Source organism: Falco punctatus, assembly GCF_963210335.1.
Source record: "Falco punctatus genome assembly, chromosome: 3".
NCBI classification, from domain to species: domain Eukaryota; kingdom Metazoa; phylum Chordata; class Aves; order Falconiformes; family Falconidae; genus Falco; species Falco punctatus.
The window spans coordinates 111,094,021-111,117,600 of NC_137582.1; the positions used below are offsets into that span (position 1 = coordinate 111,094,021).

A 23,580-nucleotide genomic window follows, 5' to 3' on the forward strand; every position below is an offset into this window, starting at 1 on the left:
GACAACTGCAAGGGCTGCGTTTCGTCACCGGGGAGAGAGAGACACACACACACACCCCCCCCCATGCCTTCCCTCCCGCTGCTGGCAGGCTCTTAGGGGCACACGTGCCTGGGACACAACTTCCAAGGAGCTGCACCACCTTTCCAACCCCTCACCAGCAACAGGAACCACATGGGACCCCCAGCCCCAAATCCCTCCATCTGGCCAATATTCTTCTGCTCTTTTCTTCCCACCCTTCAGTAAGGGAGTCCCTTAATGATGTTATGTTGCCCACCTGAGGTCATGCCCTGGGGCACAGCAAGGTGAAATTCCTGTGACACAACAACAGAAATTAAGAGATGCAATATGAAATGATAATGAACAAGAGACACGGTTACGCACGTTGGGGCCAGCATCTCGTCTTTGTTTCGGCCACGCACATTCCTTTCCTACCTTACCTCGAGCATCCCACCGCACCAACCTCCGCCCGACAGGCCACGCCGACAGCTGCTGCACATCTGTGGGAGATTCCGCTCTCCACCCACAGCGTCCGAACTCAGAGCAGCGCAGGGGGCCCATGGCTGACTATGCAAACAGCTTTTCCATCATCCACTTTGCTCAAAGCCCGGGAGGCGGCGCGTGGCCGGGATGCTCGTGGAGCGACATCCACCCTAACACAGCCGACTGATCGCAGACCGCTCCGGCTTGCAAACCGCAGCAAGGGCTGACCACGGATGAGCGCACGCACACACACACAATGTACAAAATATTTATTTAGAACAGGTCTGCTTGCACAGCATGCCTCAGCAGCAGTGCTCTCAGCTCCCACCCCCCGGGGATGGACCCCTTGCCTCAACCGCACCGTCCCTTCACAGCCGAGCACAAAACGCAGCAGAGAAAGCAACCGAGGCATGAAATCCATGTCTCCCTCAGGAACACCCGTTCCAGGCTGCTTCCCACCAGCAAGCACAGACCTCGGCAGGAGTCGGGGCTGGCCCTGGGCCACCATCTCAGCCCCAGACGGGAGCGGGGCAGAGCTGCAGTGCTACTCTGGCAATGCCGTTTCCCTTAGAAAGAAAAGACACCAGGGAAAAGAAAACCCCCAAAACAAAACCAAGAAAAGGAATGTTTCCCTCTTCCACTTGAAAAATCCTCGTTCCTTATCAGGTTGGTGACTTGGAAAAGTCTGGGTAGGGGCAGGGGGGAGAGGAGAGGGGAAGATACATCGGGTGGTCCTTCTGTAACACACCACAAATTACACTTTTGGTACTTCCAGCCTTCATTTACTTCAGAGCAGCAGATCTATTGGCATTCAGGTTTCTTTCCCCACATCCTCCTGTAAAACCCCGTCCTGAGGAAATCTTGTCCTGTCCCCGTGCCGCAGCACTATGCGCCTAGCGTGTCCTCCGCAGCGCAGTCAGGGAGCCCTGGCTGCATTCTGCACCCACCAACCGAGCCCCTCTTCGTGTGCTTGCTTTTAAACCAAAACCAAAACAAGCCCAGCAGCATCACAGATTCCTCTTTTGTTTTCTTTCTTTTTCTTTTTTTTTTCCTCTTCTTTTTTTTTTTAAGTAATTTGCTGGCTCTCTGGTCCTTTCTGGATGTCCTCGTACTTGGGTGGGGGGGTCAGGGGCTCTATCGTGATAGGGATGGTGCTGTTCCCCTGTGCCAGGTTTAACCTGATGTCCTTCAGGTGCAGCTTCTCCGACTTGATCCTCCGGACCTTCAGTGGCTTCAGGCGCTTGCTGAGGCGCGAGCTGTGCCGGCTGGGTGGCCGCTCCGTGCTGGGCTCTGTGCCGGTGGCTCCCGGTGGCTGTGTGCTTTCATCGAGCCCCGTCAGCGACTCGTAGGAGGGCAGGGAGACGCTGATCCTGTTGCTCCTGTCTGAGTCTCTGGGCTCAGAGTAGCCCGTGTTCATCACCTCCTCGTAGCTGGGGACATAGTACTGGGAAGATGTGTCTTCATCCTCTTCTTGACTAAAGGGGAAAAAATTAAGGGTCTCAGTAGCACATCAATTCACTCAGTTTCATCGTTTCAGCTCTGCTGCAGGCAGGGGAGAAGAGGAGAGAATACGACCCCCAAACCTTAGCAAATTTGCTCTTCCCTATTACATACCTGTTCTGGTTTGTGTGCCAGAACAGATCCCAACCCCACCTATATTCAGACACATTTTTGTTTCCCTGTGATGTCCATCCACCCTTGACCATTCCTTCCTTTGCCCACAAAACTGCTTTTTCTATTGCACAGCAGCGATTTCCTCCCTCGGCAGAACACCAATTCCTCTCCTCTCTGCTCGACCATCAGTCAAAATTTGTCCAAAAGGGATGTCACCTCCCTCTGCCTTTGCCATTGGGATGTCTTTCAGGTTGGGAACCTACCCCGAGCTTTTCTGCAGAGATTCAGCTCTGCAGTACATTACTGTCCAAGCCACAGGTGCCTGTGCACATACATTTGTGGTTTTTTTTGCATTAGGACGTTACCTCTGCAATCGAACAGGGAAACACGGCTTTCTGGGGGGATCTGCACACAAAGTAATTCTCTGCAGCCACCGCTGGCTGCTCTGCCCCACAGTATCCCTGGGCAGCAGCCAGCAAGGCCATCACCTCCTCCTGCCACCTCGCAGCCCACATCGTCCCAGTGCCCCCCTCTGCCCAGGCACAGCCTACCCTGGGCGCGCTGCGAGGCGGCGGGGGGCTCCTGCACCCTGTCCTTGTTCAGATCGTGCCTGCCGTGGCAGCAGCCTTTGCTCTGCACGCTGGAGCTCCCCGAGCAAACAGGAGAGCCCTGCAGACTTTCACCGGGTCTAAACTCCATTTCCAGCCACCACCTACACAGCTGCAAGGCGACTTGGGCACCTCGGCTGCACCCAGGAGACCACAGGTCCTGCGCCTCCCACTCCTCAGCTGCACCCAGGAGACCACAGGTCCTGCGCCTCCCACTCCTGGCCCTCGGTGGCCCCTTGCCTGGCTCCCAGCGAGCCTGTTCCTCGCTCCTTGGTGTTAACCATTAACCACCGCCCCCGGTGTTTCCTCTCGGCACGCTGCCTGGGTGCCGGCGACATCAGGAGTGGCATGTCTTGGCTTGGCCACAGCTCCATCAAGAGCCCAGCGTACACACAAACAGTGCTCCGTGCCCCCTGCACCCCATCGGTATCGCTGGAGCCATTCCCTCCCGATCCCTGCCACGCTGCTGAACGCCCAGCCGTGGCACCTGCTCACCTATAGTGCAGCACACGCTGCTATCAGCCGTGCTCTCCTTGCTGCTGACTTTACCTTGTGTGCCACACGCAGCCTGTGGCTCCATCCCCCTGCTGGACCCTGCTCCCTGGCTCCCCAGGGGGCCTCACCTGTCCTCCTGGGGCGAGGGCTCCGCAGGCACTTGGTGTTGCACACGGACGATGTCTTCGCTTTGCCTCTTCTTGTCCCGGATATTCAAGCAGATGGAGAGCAGCAGCAGCAGCACACCCGCCCCCACCAACACGTATGCCACCGAGAAGGTCTTGCTCTTCAAAATGCCTCCGGAGCCGCGGTCCGGCTTGCTGCTGTTGGCGGCGTGGGTGGTGGGCTTGCTGTCGGGGCCGAAGCCGGGGACAAGGTTCCAGACGGCCATGATGATGCCGAGGACCAGCATCCCCAGCCCTATGGCCGTCAGGGCATAGTGTGAGCCGTTGGTCCGAGACTGGGCCATCACTCCCGCTGCTGGCCGGCCGGCCGGGCTGCCCCCCCCTCACAGCATGACTCGGCTGGCGGGGGCTGCGCTCCGGCTCGCATGCGGGCGGTCCCCTCCCCGGCTAGGTGGCAAGCTCTGGGAAGAGATAGAAAGCGATGGTTAGTGCGCGGTGGGATGCCAAGGCTAGGCAGCTACTGCTTTGGTGGCCACAATAACAGCATTTTAGCCAGCTGCTGCTAGAAATGTAATAGAAATGTAATTCCACGGTGCCTGCAGGGAGCACAGCAGGCGGCATGCCACAGCCAGCAGCAGGAGCCTCATGGGCCACGCTCATTGCGACCCTTTGCTGCTTTATTGGCTTTAATATCCACCAACTTTAGAAAAGAATCGAATCACTAATATTTGCTAAGAGCTTCGGCTGACTGTCCTTAGGAGCCCATGAACTGACAAAGCAGTAAAGAAAAAAAAAAAAAAAAAAAAGCCATCCAAACAACTTTCACTGATTTGAGAAACGCTCCATGCTTTACAGAGCTGGCTGCTTTTGACAACCAGCCGTTGTTAACGCAAAGAAACCCGGAAAAGCTCAAAAACAAACCTCTAGCTGTACGACTTCTCCTTTCCCTCTGCTCACGAGGGAGCAGAGCGGCTGGCAGTGCTGGCTGCCTGCCCTGAGACGCCTTCCTGCCCGGAGAAGAGAAAGCAAAACCGCTGCTCTCCCAGCTCAGCCAGCCCTGCTGCTTCCCCCAAGCGCTGCCGGCGAGGGTTGCTGTGGCTGCACCCCTCGGTGAGCCCCTGGCTTGCTTCTGGCCAGCGCTCGCCCACCACGAGCATCCCACACTGGCGGCGAGTCCCCCGGCCGCATCCCACAGACCGTGGCACGCTTGGGGCTGTCCCAGCACTGCTGCTCCCGAGCCACCGGGCCATGGGTGGGAACTCCTCCTCCTCGCCTGGATGTCTGCGCTTGCCAAGTTGCCAGGACCAGACGTGCTTGCTTTCTGAAAATAAACAGGCGGAACCGTGTCTCCTGGCCACTCGCCTCCCCAGCCTCCGCTTGCGAAGATGGCAGCTGTGAGGGCAACCCCCTCCTGCGCATCACGGGCGAGTAACTCGGACTCCTGCAGCAAAGCTCCCCCGCCAGCACCCCAGCGAGCCTCCTTTGCAGCCTCCTTGGTTTACACGTGTGGCTGCGCAAACGTGCCAGGGTTTTCTCCTTTCCTCCCCAGCCCTGGTTTCTCGACACTCACCCATGCTAGAAGCCGCCCTCGCATACGCTGCTGCTGCGTGTTGCCTCCGTGCACGCCCTCACCCTCCAGCCCGGCCGCCCAACTCGATGGTCCCAACCCTCACGTTCGCTTGCTTAGCTCAAGTGCAAGCTGAGTTTACAGGGTCAACAGCCAGAGGAAACCAGCATTCCCAGAAAACAGACCAGCTCCAGCTGCGTGCAGGAAAAGACACGCACGCAAGCCTGGCGAGGAGAGGTGAAATCTGCAGAGCAACTCCCTCATAGCAGCCCGTTCGCCGCCTGTGCCCCAGCACCCCTGGGAGACCCACCGAGGGACGCCCCAGCCCCTGCAGCCCCAGCCCTGGCCCCCCATCGGTGGATGCAGGCAGGCAAAGCCTTGGCTCCCGCCGCCTGTCCGGGGTTACTGGGTGAAGGAGCTGCCAGCAGGCAGGGGCATGGGCCAGCCCTGCTGCCGGCTGCCCCTGGGTGAAGGCACCCCCTGCGCCCCTTACCCTGCCCCCGGCTTTGATTCGGTGCTCGTCAGCAGCTGCCGAGGATGCGGCAAAAGCTACATCCCAAAGTCGCTCGCCAGCGTCCCGAGAGCGATGATGCTCGGCAGCCCATCCTACCCCAGCGCTTCCGAGCCTGCGGCCGCTGCCCCCCCACACAGAGCCTCTGCTCTTCGGCTGCCTGCAGCCTTGGGGGCCCGGCCCACCCTGCCCACCTGGCACCACGGTGACACACACACAGGGGCCCTGCCCAGCCCTGGCAGGCCACGCGCTGCCTGCATCCCGTGCTTCCCAAACAGCCCCTCAGAGCACAGAGACCCTCGGTCCAGGACACCTTCCCCCACCAGCACTTCTCCCGCTTGTTTCCACGCATGAGGTGGCAGCACTCAAACCAGACCCTTGCTCTCCCTGCCCAAGACCTCCAATGAGAGCGAGATGCCTCTTCCAAAACCCTGCTAACAGACCGGAGCCCCTTCGTACGACAAAGCCACACCAGTGTGCACTGTGTCACCTTTACTGCTGCTACTGACCCCCGGCTCGGACTTATCAACCCCCTTGCTTCTCACTTAGGGTCTTCCAGACTCCGCTACACCGGCGGCAGCGGGGTTTTCTCCTGCCCTGTTTATCCACACGAGCTCCCATCCTCACACTACCAGGCAAGGCATTTCACAAACGACATCAGCCCCCCAAGATTTCACTTACAAAGTGCTGCGATGGCTCTAGGGAAGAAAAATTGCACGGCACGCACGGTGGGCACAGAAAACACGCAGGGCTGGTAGCATTTACTGTGGCATCTAAACCTCCATGCCTGTTCCGAAGCTCTCCGTCTTCCCTCGGGCACCTCAGCCTTGGAAGCAGGCAGGATTTAAGCTTCTACATCATCTCTGTGCCTGAAAGTTTTACGCAGATCCCTCGCTGAGCTACACTGCAGCCCGGGCAATCACATTAAAGCAGGAGACTTGACAGACAAGTCTGTCTTTCCATTGAATTAGCTCTCCTCCTGGCTTTCCAGAGTGCACTCGCTGCTTTAGCAATAACCCCAGTGCCCTGACGTCAGCTGCTGCTCGCTCTGTCTAGGGTCCAGCGTTCCCAGAGAGATGGGCATCCCTGGAGAGATGGGCATCCCTGGAGAGATGCTGAAGTGGACACAGCTCACATGGCAAAAGGGTGCCACAACCTGAAGGTTTAGGGAAGCCCCAAACCGACCAGTGATCGCCCAAAAACCTCACTGTGGCCGGTATCTCCAAGGTGGCTCCTGCTGCGGCTGCCCTGGGCGGGCTGGGAGGAGCAGCATGGTCTCCCAGATCCAGCAGCGGAGAAATTCCTGGCTCTGTCTTGCACCGGTTTAATAATCCTTAAGGGATTCTCCTCCATGGTTTCTCCCCTATTTACCACAATGGTTCTACCATGCTCTCTGGCCGTGCAACCCCCAAGCCCCCAACCCTTACTCACCATCCTTACACTGTTAGATGCGTGAGCTCGCTCTCCTCCTGCCCCCCAGCTCGCCGGAGCCGTGGCTCCCATCAGCAACCTCACACCTCCACCAGGCAGGCGAGCAGTGGGCGAGCGTTCCAGCCCCCCAGCTGCCCACATCCCCTCCCCTCCCCCCATGGCACGGTGCCTGCCCAGCAGCCAGGCCCACCTTCCCCCCGAGCCATGCACAGCGCTGGCAATGATTTACACCAGGATCTCCGAATCATTAATCTCCACCGACGCAGCTGCCAAGCTGGGAGCAACCACACCTCCTCCGCGCTCGGCCAGCCTTCCCGCACCTCTCCTCAGCTCCCTGCAGCTGCCAGAGCCACCAGGCACTTTGTGACTTCTCTTGGGACATTTTCCAACTGTTAATTTGGCACGGGAGGGCTGGGGACAAGCCCTTCTCCAGCACCGCATGCCAACACGCACGGATGTGCCCCGAAGGCTTTAGGCACAGGCGGCAGCAGGTAGCATCTCCCCCCCTGTGGGAGACACCAGCCCCCTGCCCCAGTGGTTCCACTATGGGGACACAGACCCCTGGCGGAGTCAGCCCCAGTTCACACTCCACATCCCAGTGCTCCCAGTGCAACGCCAGTCCCAGGGGGTGACTCATGAGGAAGCGTGACACCCGCCGCTGCCCACGGTGGCACCCACCCTCCCCTGCCCTCCGCAACCTTTGGATCTTTCCCCTCGCATGACATCACCTTCCCGCTCGCGCTCTGGCAGAAACACCTCTGTCACGGGATCACGAGAGATGAGTCTGCAGTTCGGGGAATGGGGTCAAACCCCGATACAGCCACCAGGCACAGGACGAGCTCGCGCAGGCGGAGCCCAAGCCTTCCTTGCTCCCGAGGAGGACTCTGGGCATGATGTGTGGCTGGCAGCACGCCGCCATGGAGCCACCTGGGTTTGGAGCCTGCCTCCAAAAACCAACATCCAACTCCAGCACCAGTCCAGATTAGTACAAGGCTAATTTTATGGAAAATTTGGGGAGGAAATAAATACAACAACCGGAGCCACAGCTCCCCCTCTTCCCCAGCTGCTTCCTGGGCTGGTGGTGGATCAGCACCCAGTGCTTCCCAAGTTAGAGCCACGAGTTCCTCCAGCTCCTTCCACCAGCAATCCTCCATGCCAGAGATCAGCTACTTGTGCGTGGGCACCTCCAGAGCTTTACACCTCCCGGGGGTTTGGCCCCGGCCGCAGGTCGGGCGAGAGGATCGGAGCTGGGGCAAAGCTTCCCAGCCTCAGGGGGCAGCCAGCCCCCCAGACCCTTCGCAGCGCAACCACCATCTTCACTCCTATGCCCAGACAGCCTTCTCATTAACCACCTCCCCTGCTAATTGGTGACCGTCACATGTCCTCACCAGCTCTCTCCTGCCTGGCAGCAACCTTGCATGGAGTCTGCGTTACACAAGGTTTCCACACACCAGCAACACAAAACTCTATGCAAAGTCTAAAAAACAATGGGTTGGGACCTGGGTTGTATTTTCTCTTTTTTTTTTTGACCCTTCCCACTGCCCACATTACACCCGCCACAGCAGCAGGGATGTTTTGGGCCAGATGCAGCCCAGGGGATGCGGGGAACCCCCCTGCCTCAGCGGGGAAAGCAGGAAGAGAAATAGCTGGAGATACCAAGCTGAGCTGGGAAAAGCAGCATCGCTGCTGACGGGGCCAGCTCCCGTTCAGTTGGACAAACCCGCAGCCTGTTTTAGAGCAGGGAATGGAGAGGCACAAGGAGAAAGCCCCACGTAGACCATTGGGGCTGTTCCACATCATGCTGCTTACACGCCCTGCCAGACTGCACAAGAATGCACCCGCATTCGTGGCTTGTGACATTCCCTACAGAGGTTTTAAGGGCTATTTCACCATCTTTTTATCTTCAATTTCAGTTTTAACACCTCCTCCTCAGTCACACTCTTGCAGACAGCACCAGGCGAGCAGCAGTGTCTGCGTAAAGCTCCGCACCGCTCTCCTCTCCAGCTGTGCTGCCAGCCCACCCAGAAGGGAGCCCAGGGGCGCTGGTGCTTCCTGCAAAACAAGGGTGTCACAGGAAAGCAGAGGCTGCCCAGCCCGCTCCCGGGCTCAGGATGCTGCAATCCACTCGGCCACCTGCCACGGCCACCACAGCCACGCTGATGGCTGCAGAATAACAGTGACGGGGCTTGCAGATGCCTCCTTCGCATAACACGATGCCCAGCCGTTTTCAAGCTGAAGGCATCTGCCCCTGCTATGTCCTTCATCACTCCGGCCACAGTGACCACCACTTTCCGAAGGGCACAGATCACACCAGCCACGGTAACTGTACCCTGAGCCATCATCGTCACCATGCAGCAGACAGCCGTCAGCTTGAACTTTGCCATCAAGGTACGAGACGTTGCCTTCCAGACTCTTTTTTTCTCCCCATAATTTCATTATGGCCATCAGAGCAGCGCTTATTGCAACCTGGTAAATGGACTCAGGCAAAGAGTCCTTTTAAATTGATGTTTAAGGACATTACCCATTCCTTCCCGGGGATGATGCTGCTGCAGCCACCGAGACTGTGCTGGCAGGTCATGGGGGTCGGCAAGCCCGCTGCGGGAACAGCACCCCATGGCTTATCCTGAGCCCGGCTCACACGTGCAGCTAGCGCCAGCCTAACAGCTCCGGGCCAGGCACTGCTACACCAGAGCTGGGGGGTTTGGGGTGCTGCCCCTCTTTAGGCTAGAAAAGGGAGTTGAAGTGCCAGCCCAGGAAAGCACACCGGCCTGGGAAAATCCCAGCGCTTTGACTGTGTCTCCTTCCTGCTTTCCTTTTGACTCCACTTTGCACCTTTGTGATTGGTTTCTTTTTTTAGGTTTTCCTCATCTGTTTCCTCCCGGCAGCCTTCCTAGGGTTTTTGGTCTGTGACCTCACTCCGACTCCGTGCCAGATAACACACACTCCTCCAGAGCCTTCCAGTGCCGGTAGACGTTAACCATCTGCCCTTCTGACGTCTTCCAAAGCCGAGTCCGGCATTCCTGCTGCCTTGGCATGCTTCCCAGCCCTCCTGGGGTGCTCTAAGCAGCTCCTGTCATGCCACAGGAGCCCCCAGAGCCTGAGTTCCCCCCGCTGCAAACCACTATCCCGCCACACCGCGCTGCCATCGGCCTCATGCGTGCTGCCTTCCTCATCCTCACCCTGGATTCTCAGCAACATCGCTCATCACCCTGTACCCTGATGCAGTATCGCCTCTCCCCACGCTTTCCCAACCGCCTCCTCCGACGAGCAAGACCCACAAACCAAACCTGCGGCAGGTGGCAGAGAGGAGCTGCCGGGGCAGAAAGGGAGAGGGGGTGATGCAGGGGGAGGGATGGAGCCAGCCAGGCAGATGAGTGACATGCGGCGGCCAGGCACAAAGCAGCAGTGTTCGGCGAGGCAGACACAGGTATTTTGATAGGGGTGCAAGTCTGCCGGGGGATTATGTGGCTGCGCACTACCTGTGCAGCTCACCAGGTACTCGGCTGCTTCAGCAGAGCCCCAGCACCAGTTTCAGCCAGGAACAAAAAAACCACATTGAGCAGCGTTTGGGAGACAGACACGTACCTGGGCTGCCGGAGGGATCCCTGCTCCCGAGCTCTGGCTGGGAGCACTGGCAGACAGCCCGGCCTGGCCCCGGCCTCCCGGCATCCCCGTGGGAGCGCGGCTGTGGGCAGCACCCGATGGCACCGCCGTGGCGCTGAGCGTCACCAGCACTCGGCCGTCTGCAGGGCACCCACGACCAAACGTTCCTCCTTCCCCAGGCGCTTCCCTTCCTGAGGATTTTCCCACCCGTGTAATTACCCGTAGATAAAATCACAGGCATCTCACATAATTCCGAGTCATTTTGGACGAGGGCTGGGTTCACCGGCCCCACACCCACAAATTCCTCGTCGCCACCTGGCAGGTTTTCCTTTCTGGCTGTCACGCCAAGGCATCCAGGGCCTTGGATGGCCGCGGGATACTTGGCTATGGCGCAGAGGGATGCAGTGCTGCAGCATCCCATCGACAGCGGCCAAGCTCTGCACCAGCAGAGCTTTAAGGAGCCTGAAAGCCCCCAGCAGCTGCACTGGGACCACTCTTCCCAGTGAGGCTTCCTCCCACCCAGGCTCCACCACACAGAGCCGAGGGCATTCCGCCTCACACCGGACGTGCTCGCAGAGCTTCTCCTTTCTGCTCACACAGCCATGCTTCCCAACAAACCCAGCCGCACCGGGCTCAGCGCCGCTCGCCCCCACCGCATCACCTCCAAAAATCCACCACCACCATCCCTGCGACAACTGCGCTGGGACAGGCTGCTGATGGCAGACACGGGGAGATGCAGCAGGGCCTGAGGGACCCTCGATGGGGGGCTCCCGCGCAGGCAGCCTCCGCGGCAGCAAGGCACCGGACACCCGGTGGTACGGTGATTCCCCCGACAGCCTGTTTTTAAGTCAATGCAGGGAAGACACACGCTGGGATGGTGCCCGACACATGCAAACATGCAGAGCTGGCTTGGAAAGGAACAACCACCCAGGCATGGTCTGGAGCTATTTAACCACCCCCCAGCACCCCCGGTGTGGGGCTGTGACAGAGACCATGGTGAGAGGGGCTGGCAGACTTTGCCCTCTCCCCACCACTGGGCTACAAAAACTCCCACTGGGCTACCAAAACTCACAGTCCCTGGAAAACTCCCACCAGTTGGGGCCCCCCACCTGACCTTGCCTTCCCAACCCAGGGAGCCAGCGGTTCTCCCTGTGCCCGTCGGGATATGAATCATCGCAGCAGGCAGAGACAGGAGCTGCCTAACGCAACGGTGACGGTCACGGCCCGTATCCCAAAACCAGGAGGGCACGTGCTGAGCCGGTGCTCCCAGAGGGTGACTAACCACACAACGGGGGCCACGGCTGCACCGGCTGCCAAACCCCTGCCACAGCTGGCGACTTGCTTTGGTGGTGGGATTCCTCTTTAAACCAACACCTCGGACATGTTGGCAGGTTTGCCGGAGCCCTTCAGAGCTCTGGGATGCTCCTTCTTTTGTGGTGACGGCACGATAGGAAGAACCAAAATGCCACGGACGGGTGCACTGTGCACCCTGCACCCTGCACAGGTTTCCTTCTCTCCATCTTTGTTTGCTTTCCAAACACTCGTGCACACGCCGTCCCTTCCACCTGCCCGGGACTGACGTCTTCCAGCAACAGGCTCGCGATACGTGAGCCAGCTGCAAGGGCATGGGTGGGTTTGGTGTGGGGGTGAGATGACCCCAGCAGGAGGGCTCCCCTTCACCCCGCTCCTGCAAGGGCCACCGCGAGGTGCCCCAAGCCCACGTGTCACAAATGGGTGACCCCCAGGACACTGCCAGCCCCCGAACCCCACTGCCCCAAGCTTCTAGCACGCGCTGCCCCACACCCCATGGTGGGTACGCTTCCCCACGTGGGTGGCTTTGCCTTCATGAGCTGGGGGTCCCCTGCTCCCACGCCCCCCTCCCCCCCCGGCCGGTGGGTTCCAGCCCGGTGCAGGGGGGGTGCGGACACCACAGGGCAAAGCCCAGCCGGGTCCCGTCGCGGTACCGAGCCTGCCCTGCTCCCGGCCCTGGTCCTGGGTCTGAGCTCCCCCTGGTCCCGTCCCTGGTTCCTAGGGCGGGACCGAGCCCCCCCATCCCAGTCCCTGGTACGGCGGGACCGAGCCCCCCTGATCCCGTCCCTGGTCCCCGGTACGGCGGGACCGAGCCCCCCCCGGTCCCCGGTACGGCGGGACCGAGCCCCCCCCGGATCCGTCCCTGGTCCCCGGTACGTCGGGACCGAGCCCCCCCAGTCCCCGTCCCCGGTACAGCGGGACCGAGCCCCTCCCGCCCCAGTCCCCGTACGGCGGGACCGAGCTCCCCCTGGTCCCCGGTACAGCGGGACCGAGCCCCCCCCGCCCCAGTCCCCGTCCCCGGTACGGTGGGACCGAGCCCCCCCGATCCCGTCCCTGGTCCCCGGTACGGCGGGACCGAGTCCCCCCAGTCCCCGTCCCCGGTACGGCGGGACCGAGCCCAGCCCTCCCGGCTCCCCCCGCGCTGCCCGGGCACGGCGGGTCGCAGCGCTCCGATGCCGCCCCGCTCCGGCCCCACGTACCTCCCGGCGGCGGCGGCGGGACGCTCCCGGGCCGGTCCCCGCGGTGCCGGTCCGGGCCGTGCCGGTCCTGCCGTGCCGGTCCCGGGGCCGCCCTGCCCGCCCTGCCCTCCCGGGGCGGCGCTTAAGGGGCCCGGCCCAGCGGGGGGCGGCCGCTGCCAACCGGCCACGGGGCGGGGAGCGGCAACCGGCCACGGGGCGCCCGAGGCCAGCGGGGACCCCGGCCGGGCTGGGGGTGCGGGCAGGGGCTGGGGGCGCAGGCGGGCAGGGCGGGGGGGCAGGCAGGGACTGGGGGTGCAGGCAGGGGCTGGGGGTGCCGGCGGGCAGGGTGGGGGTGCAGGCAGGTGGTCTGGGGGCACAGGCAGGGGCAGGGTGGGGCAGGCAGGCGAGCTAGGGGTGCAGGCAGGTGGGCTGGGGGCACAGACAGGGGCTGGGGGTGCCGGCGGGCAGGGTGGGGGTGCAGGCAGGTGGGCTGGGGGCACAGGCAGGGGCTGGGGGCACAGGCAGTGTCGGTGTATGGGCAGGCTGTGTGTCCAGCCACGCATCTGCCTGACCCTGGGGTCTGTGGCAGTGCCACCTCACATGCCACCACACAGAGCCCATGGGGAGGAAGCAAGGGGGCACGGGGAGCAGGCAGGGGAGCATTTGCTCTCTGGAGCCCTTTGCGCCGTGCAAGACCGGCCAGCCTCATCCTGCCCACCACCAATGCGCTCACCTCCATCCCCGCTCTCACGCTGCGGGTTCTGTCCATATATTCTAATGGGAGGCCGGGACAAGGTGGAGGCTGGGTCTGGTTCCCCTTCTCCAGAAGGTCTGTGCTTCCAGCAGCAACGCACTCCCTCGGGAAAGGCATGCACTACCACAGCAACCCGGCAAATTTTGTTCCTTTTCCCACGCCAGCTGAGCATCCAGGCGTGAAGGGGATGGACTCCAGCCCACCTGCTTCCCGGGGGTCCCTGAATCCCAGCGGCCGCCCCTGCAGCACCTACTTGCTGCAATTCCTACGCTCCCTCCTGCAATATATCAAAGTTTTGTGTTTTCCCAAAGCTGGTCCTGGGTGCGGGTCACATTTGGGGTTACAGGTTGCGTCACCCGCTCTGAGCAGGGTCCGTGCGGCGCTCCAAGCATCACAGCCCCCGTTTCTGGTTTGAAAACCAGTTTGCGAGGGATCTGTGTTCTGAAACTGGCTGGTTGGGACGAGCAGAGCCCTTTCTGTTTGCAGAAGCCCCAGTTTGAGGAACTACAACTGCTCGGGCTCAACGCTCCATTCAACAGGGCAAAGCTCCCCCCCCAAAGCTGGGCTGGTGCCGCCAAGGAGCCTGCAAAGCTCTTTTATGGGCCGCTGCCCTCTATAAACGCTCCCAATTAACCACCTGCTCCCTGGAAAGAGCCATTCTGGGACCGGCTGCCCTTACTGGGGCTGCTGGCCACATGCTTTGGCCTCACAGCCAGACTGTCCTGCGGTTTCTAGGCTGAACCGCAGGGACCGACCCGCCGGCTCCTGCCCCCCCTTTGGTGGGACCATTACTAACGAACAATTAACAGCCACAGTTACGCACGGGGCCGGGAACCCCTGCTTCTTGCCGTGTCTATCGATGATGCAGCTGAGCAACCTTCCCGTGCAATGCACACACAACTGCTTACAGACGATGCCCAAGGCATCGGCGCAGGCTGCAGTTGGCTTTCGGCAAACCCCATCGCAATTAATGCTGCGTCCCGTGTTACCTCTCCCCAGCAGCGACTGGGACGTGTTTTTCCAGGTCCTTCTTGCACCCAGCCACACTACTAAACACCACCAAGGACTCCAGCTGGAGATGACACTCAGAGTGGGTTTTTCCCAGCCGTGAGTGAAAAAGCCGGGTTGCTATGCTTGCTGGACCAGCCGCTGCAGTTTCTCCTGTCCCTTAGGGCCTGCAAGTCCTTGCAAAGGCAAAAGCCATCATGGGCCCAACACAACTTGCCACATCCCCTCGTGTGACTCAGCGAGCCATGGCCCTGCCTCGGGGGCACCGGTGCTTGGGGTACTGGGTGGAAACCCCCCGTTTCCCTGTATTTCTCCAGCAGGATCCCACATCGAGCTGATGGTATTTTCCACTGACTCACCTGCCCCAGCTCCTCCTCCCAGTGCACAGCAGCGCTGCCCTTCCCTGCTCAGATACCTTCCTTCTCTAATCAAAGTTCAAAAGCTGCGCTATAATCCACGCCCCCCCCCCCCCAAAAAAAAACAAAACCAAAACACCTTACTAAATATATCTGTGTATGAGGGTTTTTTTCCTTCGTACTGTTTGTTTTGCATTTTCAGGCTTGGCCACCTGCTCATGCAAATGCCCTCCACTCTCTGCAGCACCTTCCTGTCTCAAACACAAACCTGTTTTCTCGAGCAGCTCCGGCAGCGAGTAGCTATGTCAGGGAGTAGTTTTCCCTGCAGGCTGGCTACAAGAAAGCAGGGGGAAAACGCACTTCACGCAACGACTGTCACCGATGCTGCGGGGAGAGCCCAGCCCCAGCAAGGTCACCCACTTGGCAGAGGGGCCCTGGGGACTGTGAGCACAGAGGGGACATTCATCAAGCCGCTCCTCATGTTCCCACTTTCCTGGCTCTGCAAAGCTGAATATTGGCTGGAAACAGCCTTTTCCACAGCAGCGGGGGCCAGGGGAGCTGGAGGCAGCTGCACGTTTGTGCATCGGTATGCTCGAGCCGTCTGGTCTCTCCCTTTGCTCAGTTGTTCCCTTTGGAGCAGATTTCGCCCTGGCGCTGCCGAGCTGGCTGGTTTGCCCATCCTTCCATTCCAGGGAGTCACTCGCACCCCTCAGAGGGCTGAGCGTGGGATGCAAACACACCTGCCTCCCTCTGCCCCACGCTTTGCTGTGGGCTAATGCTTTTACAGACATTTCTGAGGCTCATTTGCCTTTCTAGCTCCAGCAGCCATTCTGGCGCAGGTATTTATCTAGGGGTTGCTTGAATCCCCCCCTTGCAAAAACTCATTGCCTGGTCCAGGGTGAGCTGGTACCTCTCCGGGGTGTTCATCCAGCCAAATATGCCAGATAAAGACTTTGCACAGGAGTACCAAGGAGGAAAGAGGCGCCCCACCAGGAGCCACCAGCAGGCAACAAAAGGGCCTTTCAGTGGGGCTTTTGATGCCTTGGTACTTGCAGAGATGCCAGGGACTCATGTTACCCTGCTGTAGCAGCAGAAATTGCTCACCACCACTCTTCCCTTGCTTTGTGCAGCTCAAAGGTGCTCAACATCTACGCAAAAATCATCACTGCCCAGCCCAGCCTAGAGCGCAGCCACATCCCGGGATTCCTCAAACTTTTCCAACAGCAAGCCGAACCCACGGCTCTGGGTGACACACCGCTCCTGGACACCTGCAGCCAGACGGCTCATCCTGAAAGAAGCAAAGCCCATCCATCTGAGTTGGGGCAGCAGAGCCACCACATTGCACGTGTATATTAATACAGAGAGTTGTATTTTCCAGTTAATTACCACTAGAAGTAGAACACATGGGGGGCTGCGGAGGATGCTGAGGTTCCTACTCCGTTGGTCTCCCTGATGCCACAGCCCCCGAGGCACCCCTTCCCTTGACAGAGCAGCCTTTCAGGAGGGGGGAGGTTTGGTTCCCCCCACCCTGGGCTGGGGGCCAGCCTTGCCCCAGGCACTCGCACCCCTCCACAAGAGGCTGGCCACCGGGGACGGTGAATTTCTTCGCGTGGCCTGCAAAACTGCACCGGCAACCAGCACGGGAGAACAATCCAGGGGGTCCCGGGGCAGCCCGAATACTGATGAAACAATCCTTCTTGGGCTGCGTTAACGGAACTGCTGCCCCATTGCTCAGAGCAGGAGCAGAAGCCCCTGCGGTGGCGACCCCTGCCGTGCCACAGGCAAACCTGCCCTCAGCTGCCTCCAGCCCCTTCCCAGCGCCTGGCTCCTTGCTCGCCACGCTGCCGGCGTGCAGGTAAACACAAGCACAGTATTTGCCAGGTACCATCTGCACTGACAAACTGGCTTCGGTGGCCGTGCCACGGCTGCCTGCTCCCAGTCGAAGCCCAGCACCCAGTTCCCAGCGCTCCAGCCCAGGCGAGCTTTCCCAAGGTTTCCCGTGGGGCCATGGACACGGTGGAGCCCCAGCTTTGCCCCTGGTATGACAATCTGTCCCCAGCCTGCTTGGTGATGGGCTCCCTCAGATCCCAGCTCCCAGCTCCCAGCCAATGTGTGCTGGTCTATACTGGTATCTCTCTTCCCCATGCCTTGGTTTCTAGACCCCGATGTAGAGACCACCTGCCGGGGCTGGGGGCTGGAATCTGCTGTGCAAGTGGGGGGGGGGGGGGGGGGGGAAGAGGAAAAGCAGCTGCCTGGGAGGCAGGATCACCATGAAGGTGACCCAGGGGCTGGAGCCCCCCTGCTGCGGAGCCAGGCTGAGGGGGCTGGGGCTGCTCAGCCTGGGGGAGAGACGGCGCCGGGGGGACCTTGGGGCACCTCCCGGTACATAAAGGGGCTACGAGAAAGCAGGAGGGGGCTTTGTACGAGGGCACGTGGTGACAGGGCAAGGCCGGAACGGCTTTAAGCTGAAAGAGGGGAGACTGAGGTTGGATCTTGGGAAGAAACTGCTCCCGGTGAGGGCGGCGAGGCGCCGGCACAGGCTGCCCAGAGCAGCTGCGGGTGCCCCAGCCCTGGCAGTGCCCAAGGCCAGGCTGGACGGGGCTGGGAGCATCCGGGGCTGGGGGGAGGGGTCCCTGCCCACGGCAGGGGCTGCAGCTGGGTGCTCTGTGCGGTCCCTTCCCACCCAAACCGCTCTGTGGTTCTATGCTTTCTGCATGCTCCTGCCTGGCACAACCCTGCGCTTCCTGCAAGCATCTCCCCAGCGAGGCGAGAAGCTGGCTTCAGAGGCAGTGGGGCATCCCCGGGGGGTGCCGTGATGTGGTGCCAGAGGACGGTGGTTCCAGTACAACCAGTCTAACCGCCATGCCAGGTCGCCATCTGTCATTTCAAGTGCACACCATGTCTGCAACCTGGAAAACAGTGTAAATACAGCTGCTGTATTAATAATAAGAGTAATAAGTAACCTGCTGCTTCCTCCTGGCGCCGGTCTGGGGGCTGCTGCATCTCCCCTGCGATGCTCTGGCTTAGCCCTGCCTTGCCAAAGTACAGCTTGGCTGGGCAGAGCCCTCCCCTTGCCACCAGTGCAATGCACAAGAGGTGGGGTGAGGAACTTCTTCATTGTCCTTCGGGCTTCTGCGTCCTGGCTTGTACCATCGGGAAGGGAACAGCTGGATCAGGACAAGAGAAGGCTCGGGAACATGATTTCCAGGGCTTGAGGATACCAGGGCTGGAAGAGAAGAGCTACAGTGGTGTTGCATGGCCAGATATTTAAAAGATCTGAGCGAAGGTTTAACGTGGCTTTGCAAAATTAGGAGCAGATGGCAAGTGATGGCTTGTGCCCGAGAGAACAGGGAACTGCTGGGAAACCACTCACCAGCAATGATAAAACTCCAAGGAAACCTTATGCTCTGGATACGGGTCCCGTGTGTCCCAGTCGGATGGAGCGGGGCAACTTGGTCTGTGCTGCTGCTGGTGTCTCAGCTGCATCAGGTTGGGGCGGTGGGAAGCCAAGGACAGGGGCTGACACAGGGGACAGTTGCAGGGACATTGCTTGCTCAGAGGAGCAGGACGTCCCAGGGGCCACGCGGGATGCCGGCGGTGAGGGATGCTCACCGGCATCCCCTGGGCTACGTGGGCGAGGACTCAGAAAGGCATTTCCAACATGGGCTTTGGACACACCAAGCAGTCGGAGCAGAAGACACCTTCAAGGAAAACACTGAAACCAGGTGAATAAACGACAGGAACATTTCCAGATTTTCCAGCAATCCCAAGGAACAAACCAGCAGCCTCAGCAGCGGCCCTGGTCACCAGCACTCAGGGAGATGCCACCGTTTGTGGCCCCCATCACCCGCAGCCTGTGCCCGACCGCATCTAACTCCACCAACCGCCGTGATGATTTAGTCAGGAGTTAGGGTATGCAGGTTGAGCTCCTTTGTGCCAAGCAGAGCTCAGGGAGGTGAGGTAACCTGCCTAAAGCGGGGGGTGAGTCAGCACCGAGGCAGGAAACCTCCCCGGGACTCGCCCCTGCTGCAGCCTCCAACCACGCTCCTGATCTACAGGTTATTAGTGCGCGGCTCCGGTTGGAACGGCGCTGGAAGACAATGTCAGGGCGAGCACAGCTCGCTTGCCCACCGGTGAAGGAGCGCAGCAGACCCCAGGTGCCCCCCTCCACAGGGTACCCTGGCTGCCCCGGCACGACACCCCATGCCCAGCATGGAGCCGTGACATTTTTCTTTCTTGGTCAAAAGTCCTCACCGGGGAAACGCGCGTGTGACTGCGCAACGACATCCTGGGTGCAAAGTGCAGAAGCACCGCCAGCCAGACCGAAACCAAACACGCCTGGTCTGACAAACCGCCTGGCCTCGCTCGTCTGGCCCTTTCCGTGCCTCTAAGGCACCAAGAGGTCTGGTCTCCAGCCGGGAGCGCTGCAGGGGGTCGTTGACTTTGGGTACCCCACTGGCCACGTGAGCCTCCGGCCATGGGCACAGTGTCACCGAGGCGGCTGCTGTGTCCCCTGCGCTGGCTGCGGACGCTGCCGGCTCCAGGCCCAGATGCGGCGCGGGGACCGCTCACATGATGGCAGCATCGCAGCACACTGCAGCAGGGATGCAGCTGATGTGCAAGAGGATGCAGCAGCCGTGCAGTGGGGTCAGGCTCCTGCAGCCCAGGCATACTGGCTTCCACTGCCAGGGAAAAACAGGTCTGGGAGGAACAAAGCCACCAAGGAGACATCTCCCAGCCCAGGGCACCTGTGGGCTGCAGGGAACAAGCGCCCTCTGCTCGCCCTGGTGCAACCAGCCCTGGTGGAGATGATGACACTGGTTTCCCCCTCGCCAGGGACAGGTGGTGGCCCAGGACACCCATCATGGTCCCACAGCACCTGCTAGAACCGCCGAGAGGCAAGAGCCATGCCTGGACTGGTGTTGCACCCACAGCCCTGCTGCGCTCCCCGCTGCTGAAGGGTGCTCACAGCTTTGAAACCCATGGGTGGGGTGGGCAAGCACCCACACCCTGTCCCTCGCACCCTGCAAACCAAGGGCAAAACCAAGGATTTGCAGGGAACCGCTCCAAGCCTGGCAAATCCTGCCACAGTCTGTGCCTGCCTCATCCCTGCTGCAATCCACAGTCACTTTAATGCGATGTTAAATTCCCAGTCTTACAGCTCCAGGTGACAGAGCTGGGCAGCCAGCTGGCTGCTAGGTATTTCTTTGTTTGTTGTTATTTTTTTTTTATTTCTTCCTCAAACTCCCTCCATCATTTCAGACTACAGTGGCTCTTACCTGCTCCGCAGCTGCTCACAAACCCAGAAGGACATTTCTGTTAAAAAAAAAGGTACATCTTTCAATCTATACTATACCCTCATGGGTTAGAAAAACAGAAAATCATTGCAAGTTATTTCTGAAATGGTCATTTTTTTTTTTTTTCCCCAGTCAAACGTAGCTTGTGTACCTTGAGCGGCTCTGACGACGGAGCGGGGCTGGGAGATGCTTACCCGCGGGACACCGTGCCCTCCCCAGCCACACCACGGCACCAGCCACCCGGTGCCACCTGCCCGCAGCCCCCCGGCCCCGTTGGAGGTGCTGGCACAAGTGACCAATGCCTTCCACAAAGTAATAATATATTTCTCCATAAAAAACCTGTAACAATAATTTATCTGCTAACAAGCATTAAGACCACAAAACCACCTCATTTCTCTGCCCCACCTGCTCCTCTTGGACCTTAGCATTACGCCTTCTGTATCCAAGAGGGACATCTCGCTGTTTCCCCACATTCCCAAATCTTTACTTACCTTAAATCCTTAAACTTGCTGTTTGTACGGCCGCACCGACAGCCCTGGCCTCCCACCAGCATCACCGCATCTGGCTGTGAGCGCTTGGCTGGCAGCTGGTCCGGGGGAAGAGCTGGTCCAGGGATGCAGCTGTCTCCCGCATCCCTGTCACTCCAGGGACCCCACCTGTGCCCATGTGCCACTGCCGACGCCAGCCCAGCATCTCCGTTGGACAAGCAATTAAATCACATGGAGCTCACCCATACTTTAAAATAAGCTTTATTTAGATCTTTTATAATTTTATATTTGCATCCATGCCTTCAAGGATTCTCCCCCACTCACATGGGGAAAAGTTAAATCTAATGTTACCCATAATTCATATGCTATTTATCGAAGTTCTCTTTTAAATAAATCATCCTCTTAGTACTTTTTAGAATTATTTCCTAATTTACAAAAAAGCTGAAATGCAAAGGAAACTACTCAGTAACAAGGAAATTGCTCATCTGTTCTGGTGGTTTATAGTTTAAATTATAAAAACGCAAGGAGAACAAAAAAAAACAACCAACCAACCAACCAAACCCCGAAAACCCAACAAAACGTATAAAAATGCTTCTCTGCGGAGAAAGATGCCACGGGGCAAAGCCTGCCCTGCCAGCCCAGGCCCTCCCCTCGGCAGAGCCCGGGGGGCTGCTCCCTCCCCTCGCCCCCCCATGGCCTCCCCGCATCATCCCTTAGGAATACACAGCGCGAGGGCATCAGCGGTTTAGTTCGGTGATTTAAGACAAAAATACCCCTTTTTCAACCGGGGTGCGCGTATCAGAATTAAGAAAAATAATACACTATTATAGCATCATTAAATAAATCTTAATACATTTTTTTTTAAGAGCTTAAAATTATATCGTAAGCATTAAAGCATAAGGTACTTGTCTTGGCATAAGCAGAGCGCGGTGTGTGTTAGTGGGGAGGGGAAGCAGCGGCTGCGCCGGGGGGCTGCTCCCAGGGCATTCCCAGGGAATTCGGAAGCACAAGCTCCACCTGCGCCTCAAAATCACCCCGGTGCCACAAAAACCTCCCCGGCGGGGACTCGTACCGATTTCCCCAGCCCCTCCCCTGACAGCAGTAACACCCCACGTGGAAGCGGGGTGGCCAGCCCTGACCGGGCGACGTCTCAGGATATCCTGGGCTATCACCTCTCCCCTGCTCCCAGCTCACGCCAGATCCCCCAAATTTCACTTGAAGCAAAGGGTGAGCCCCCCAGATGTGGGGTAAGACAGAGGGCAAAGCTCCCACCAGTTTCACCCCCCCTCCCCGACCGATTTTCTGGCATGTATTTAAGTTTGTGTTTTCCAAGGCGTTAAGTGCTCCTGGGGCATCTGCAGCCACGGGGCCAAGAGTGCCCACAGTGTGTGTGGGGGTCCACGGTCCAGTCCCCCCCAGCAGCAGCTTCCCAGGACAGTACAGTACAAACACACCCTTCTTCCTCCCCGCCCCATCCCAACCGACATGGAAAAATATAAAAATCCCAAAACTTCTGCAATAATTTAGTTAGAATAGCTCCTCTGGGTTTGTGCAAATAAATTAAAACAACTAAAAAGGAACGTTAAAACACTTATTTCCAGACCGGCAGGCGTTACAACCAGCCCATGTCGCCTCCGCGGGGTTCGGCCAGGAAGACATCACAGCGAATGAGATATTTTTTTTTTTTCATTTTTTTCCTTTTTGTGTGTGTGTGTGTTTTCTCTCTAAGGTCCCTCAGCTGGGCAGGTTCTTCGTCCCCAGGCGAGGACATCCCGCGGGCTGGGCTCCGGAAAACAGCGGGTTTCGGACAAGAGACGTCACAAGCACAAAGTGCACAATATTTTGGGTATTTACAGAGACACAGCAGTCCTTCAAGTTTCAAGTTTTGTCAAAAGAAGAAGGAAAAAGAACCAAAAAAGAACAGAACCCCAAAACAAAACCAACAAAAACCCAAACGGACAAACTGAAGTGACAACGGAGGAGTTATCGGTATGGAAGAAAAAAAAATACAAAAAACCACCATGAAAAAAAGGAAAAAACTGAAGTTACGACACGGCTGCATCGCTCCCAAGACAACAGGTCACACGTCCACAGGCGGGGCTGGGGCAGGGGTATGTACAGCGGCGGCGGTGAGCCGGGGAGAGGCAGGGGGTCACCAGTCCGCATCCTCCTCGATGTAGTAGTCGGGGGCCGTACCGTCGAAGAGGCCGGGGTCGAGGGACTTGCGCTGCTTCCCCCGGGCAAACACCCTGGAGATGGAACCGAAGCCCATCTTCTCTTTCTTCTTTTTCCGTTTCTGGTCTTCCAGGTCCTCTAGAGACTGCGGGGGGAGAGGACACATGTTTGGCCACGGCGCTTTTCATTGACCCCCCCCCCACCAGCTCCCATCAAGGATGATGGACCACAGGGTCCAGGTCCCCCAAAAGATTTGGGTCCAGGTCCAAAGCAACATTAAGACCCTGGACCAAAAAAAAAAAAAATATTTCTGAAATACACATGATAGAATCTGCAGTGAAATTGGGCCCCCTACCCACATTTCTGGGATTTTGGTTTCTTCATCCAACTGCTTCAGGATTTTGGCTCCAGAAATCTAATGCCAGAGCAAGGGGCTTACAAAAATACCCCCCTGTTTTAGGGTCACATGCAGGAGAATAACCTGATCTAGGCTGTGCCTTACCAAAACTAAGACTGCAACGGCCCCTGAGCACAGCAACTGCCTACAGCATCACCTGGATTTGAGGGAAAATCTCAGAA

At 58.8% G+C, this 23,580-nt stretch overlaps 2 protein-coding genes across 14 annotated transcripts in view; both read right to left on the bottom strand.

Moving 5' to 3' along the window:
- Positions 1 to 734: 734 nt before the first annotated feature.
- Positions 735 to 15,300, bottom strand: TMEM51 (transmembrane protein 51). 6 transcript variants are annotated; one of them, XM_080380863.1, is made up of 3 exons: positions 15,045 to 15,300; positions 3,326 to 3,783; positions 735 to 1,955 (listed from the first exon to the last, which is right to left on the bottom strand). In XM_080380863.1, exons 2-3 carry the CDS (start codon positions 3,664 to 3,666, stop codon positions 1,547 to 1,549), a joined length of 750 nt encoding a protein of 249 aa, XP_080236989.1. In that variant the 5' UTR covers positions 3,667 to 3,783; positions 15,045 to 15,300; the 3' UTR covers positions 735 to 1,546. The 6 variants fall into 6 exon arrangements, with proteins under 6 accessions (XP_080236989.1, XP_080236993.1, XP_080236991.1 ...); XM_080380867.1 differs by lacking the exon at positions 15,045 to 15,300 and adding an exon at positions 14,667 to 15,019; XM_080380865.1 differs by lacking the exon at positions 15,045 to 15,300 and adding an exon at positions 13,657 to 14,652.
- Positions 15,301 to 21,071: 5,771 nt separating this feature from the next.
- Positions 21,072 to 23,580, bottom strand: part of KAZN (kazrin, periplakin interacting protein) — a 225,809-nt gene continuing 223,300 nt past the window's right edge. For all 8 annotated transcript variants that reach the window (XM_080380843.1, XM_080380844.1, XM_080380848.1 and 5 more), the window contains one exon: positions 21,072 to 23,146. In XM_080380843.1, coding sequence (XP_080236969.1) covers positions 22,979 to 23,146 — 168 coding nt within the window. In that variant the 3' untranslated portion in view covers positions 21,072 to 22,978. The remainder of the gene's footprint in view (positions 23,147 to 23,580) is intronic.

Excerpts from the sequence above, each read along its gene's own strand:
- TMEM51 (XM_080380863.1), bottom strand. The coding sequence starts at position 3,666 with ATGGCCCAGTCTCGGACCAACGGCTCACACTATGCCCTGACGGCCATA. Across the intron at positions 1,956-3,325 it reads CCCTCGCCCCAGGAGGACAG|TCAAGAAGAGGATGAAGACA; the intron begins GTGAGGCCCCCT and ends TTTCCCCTTTAG.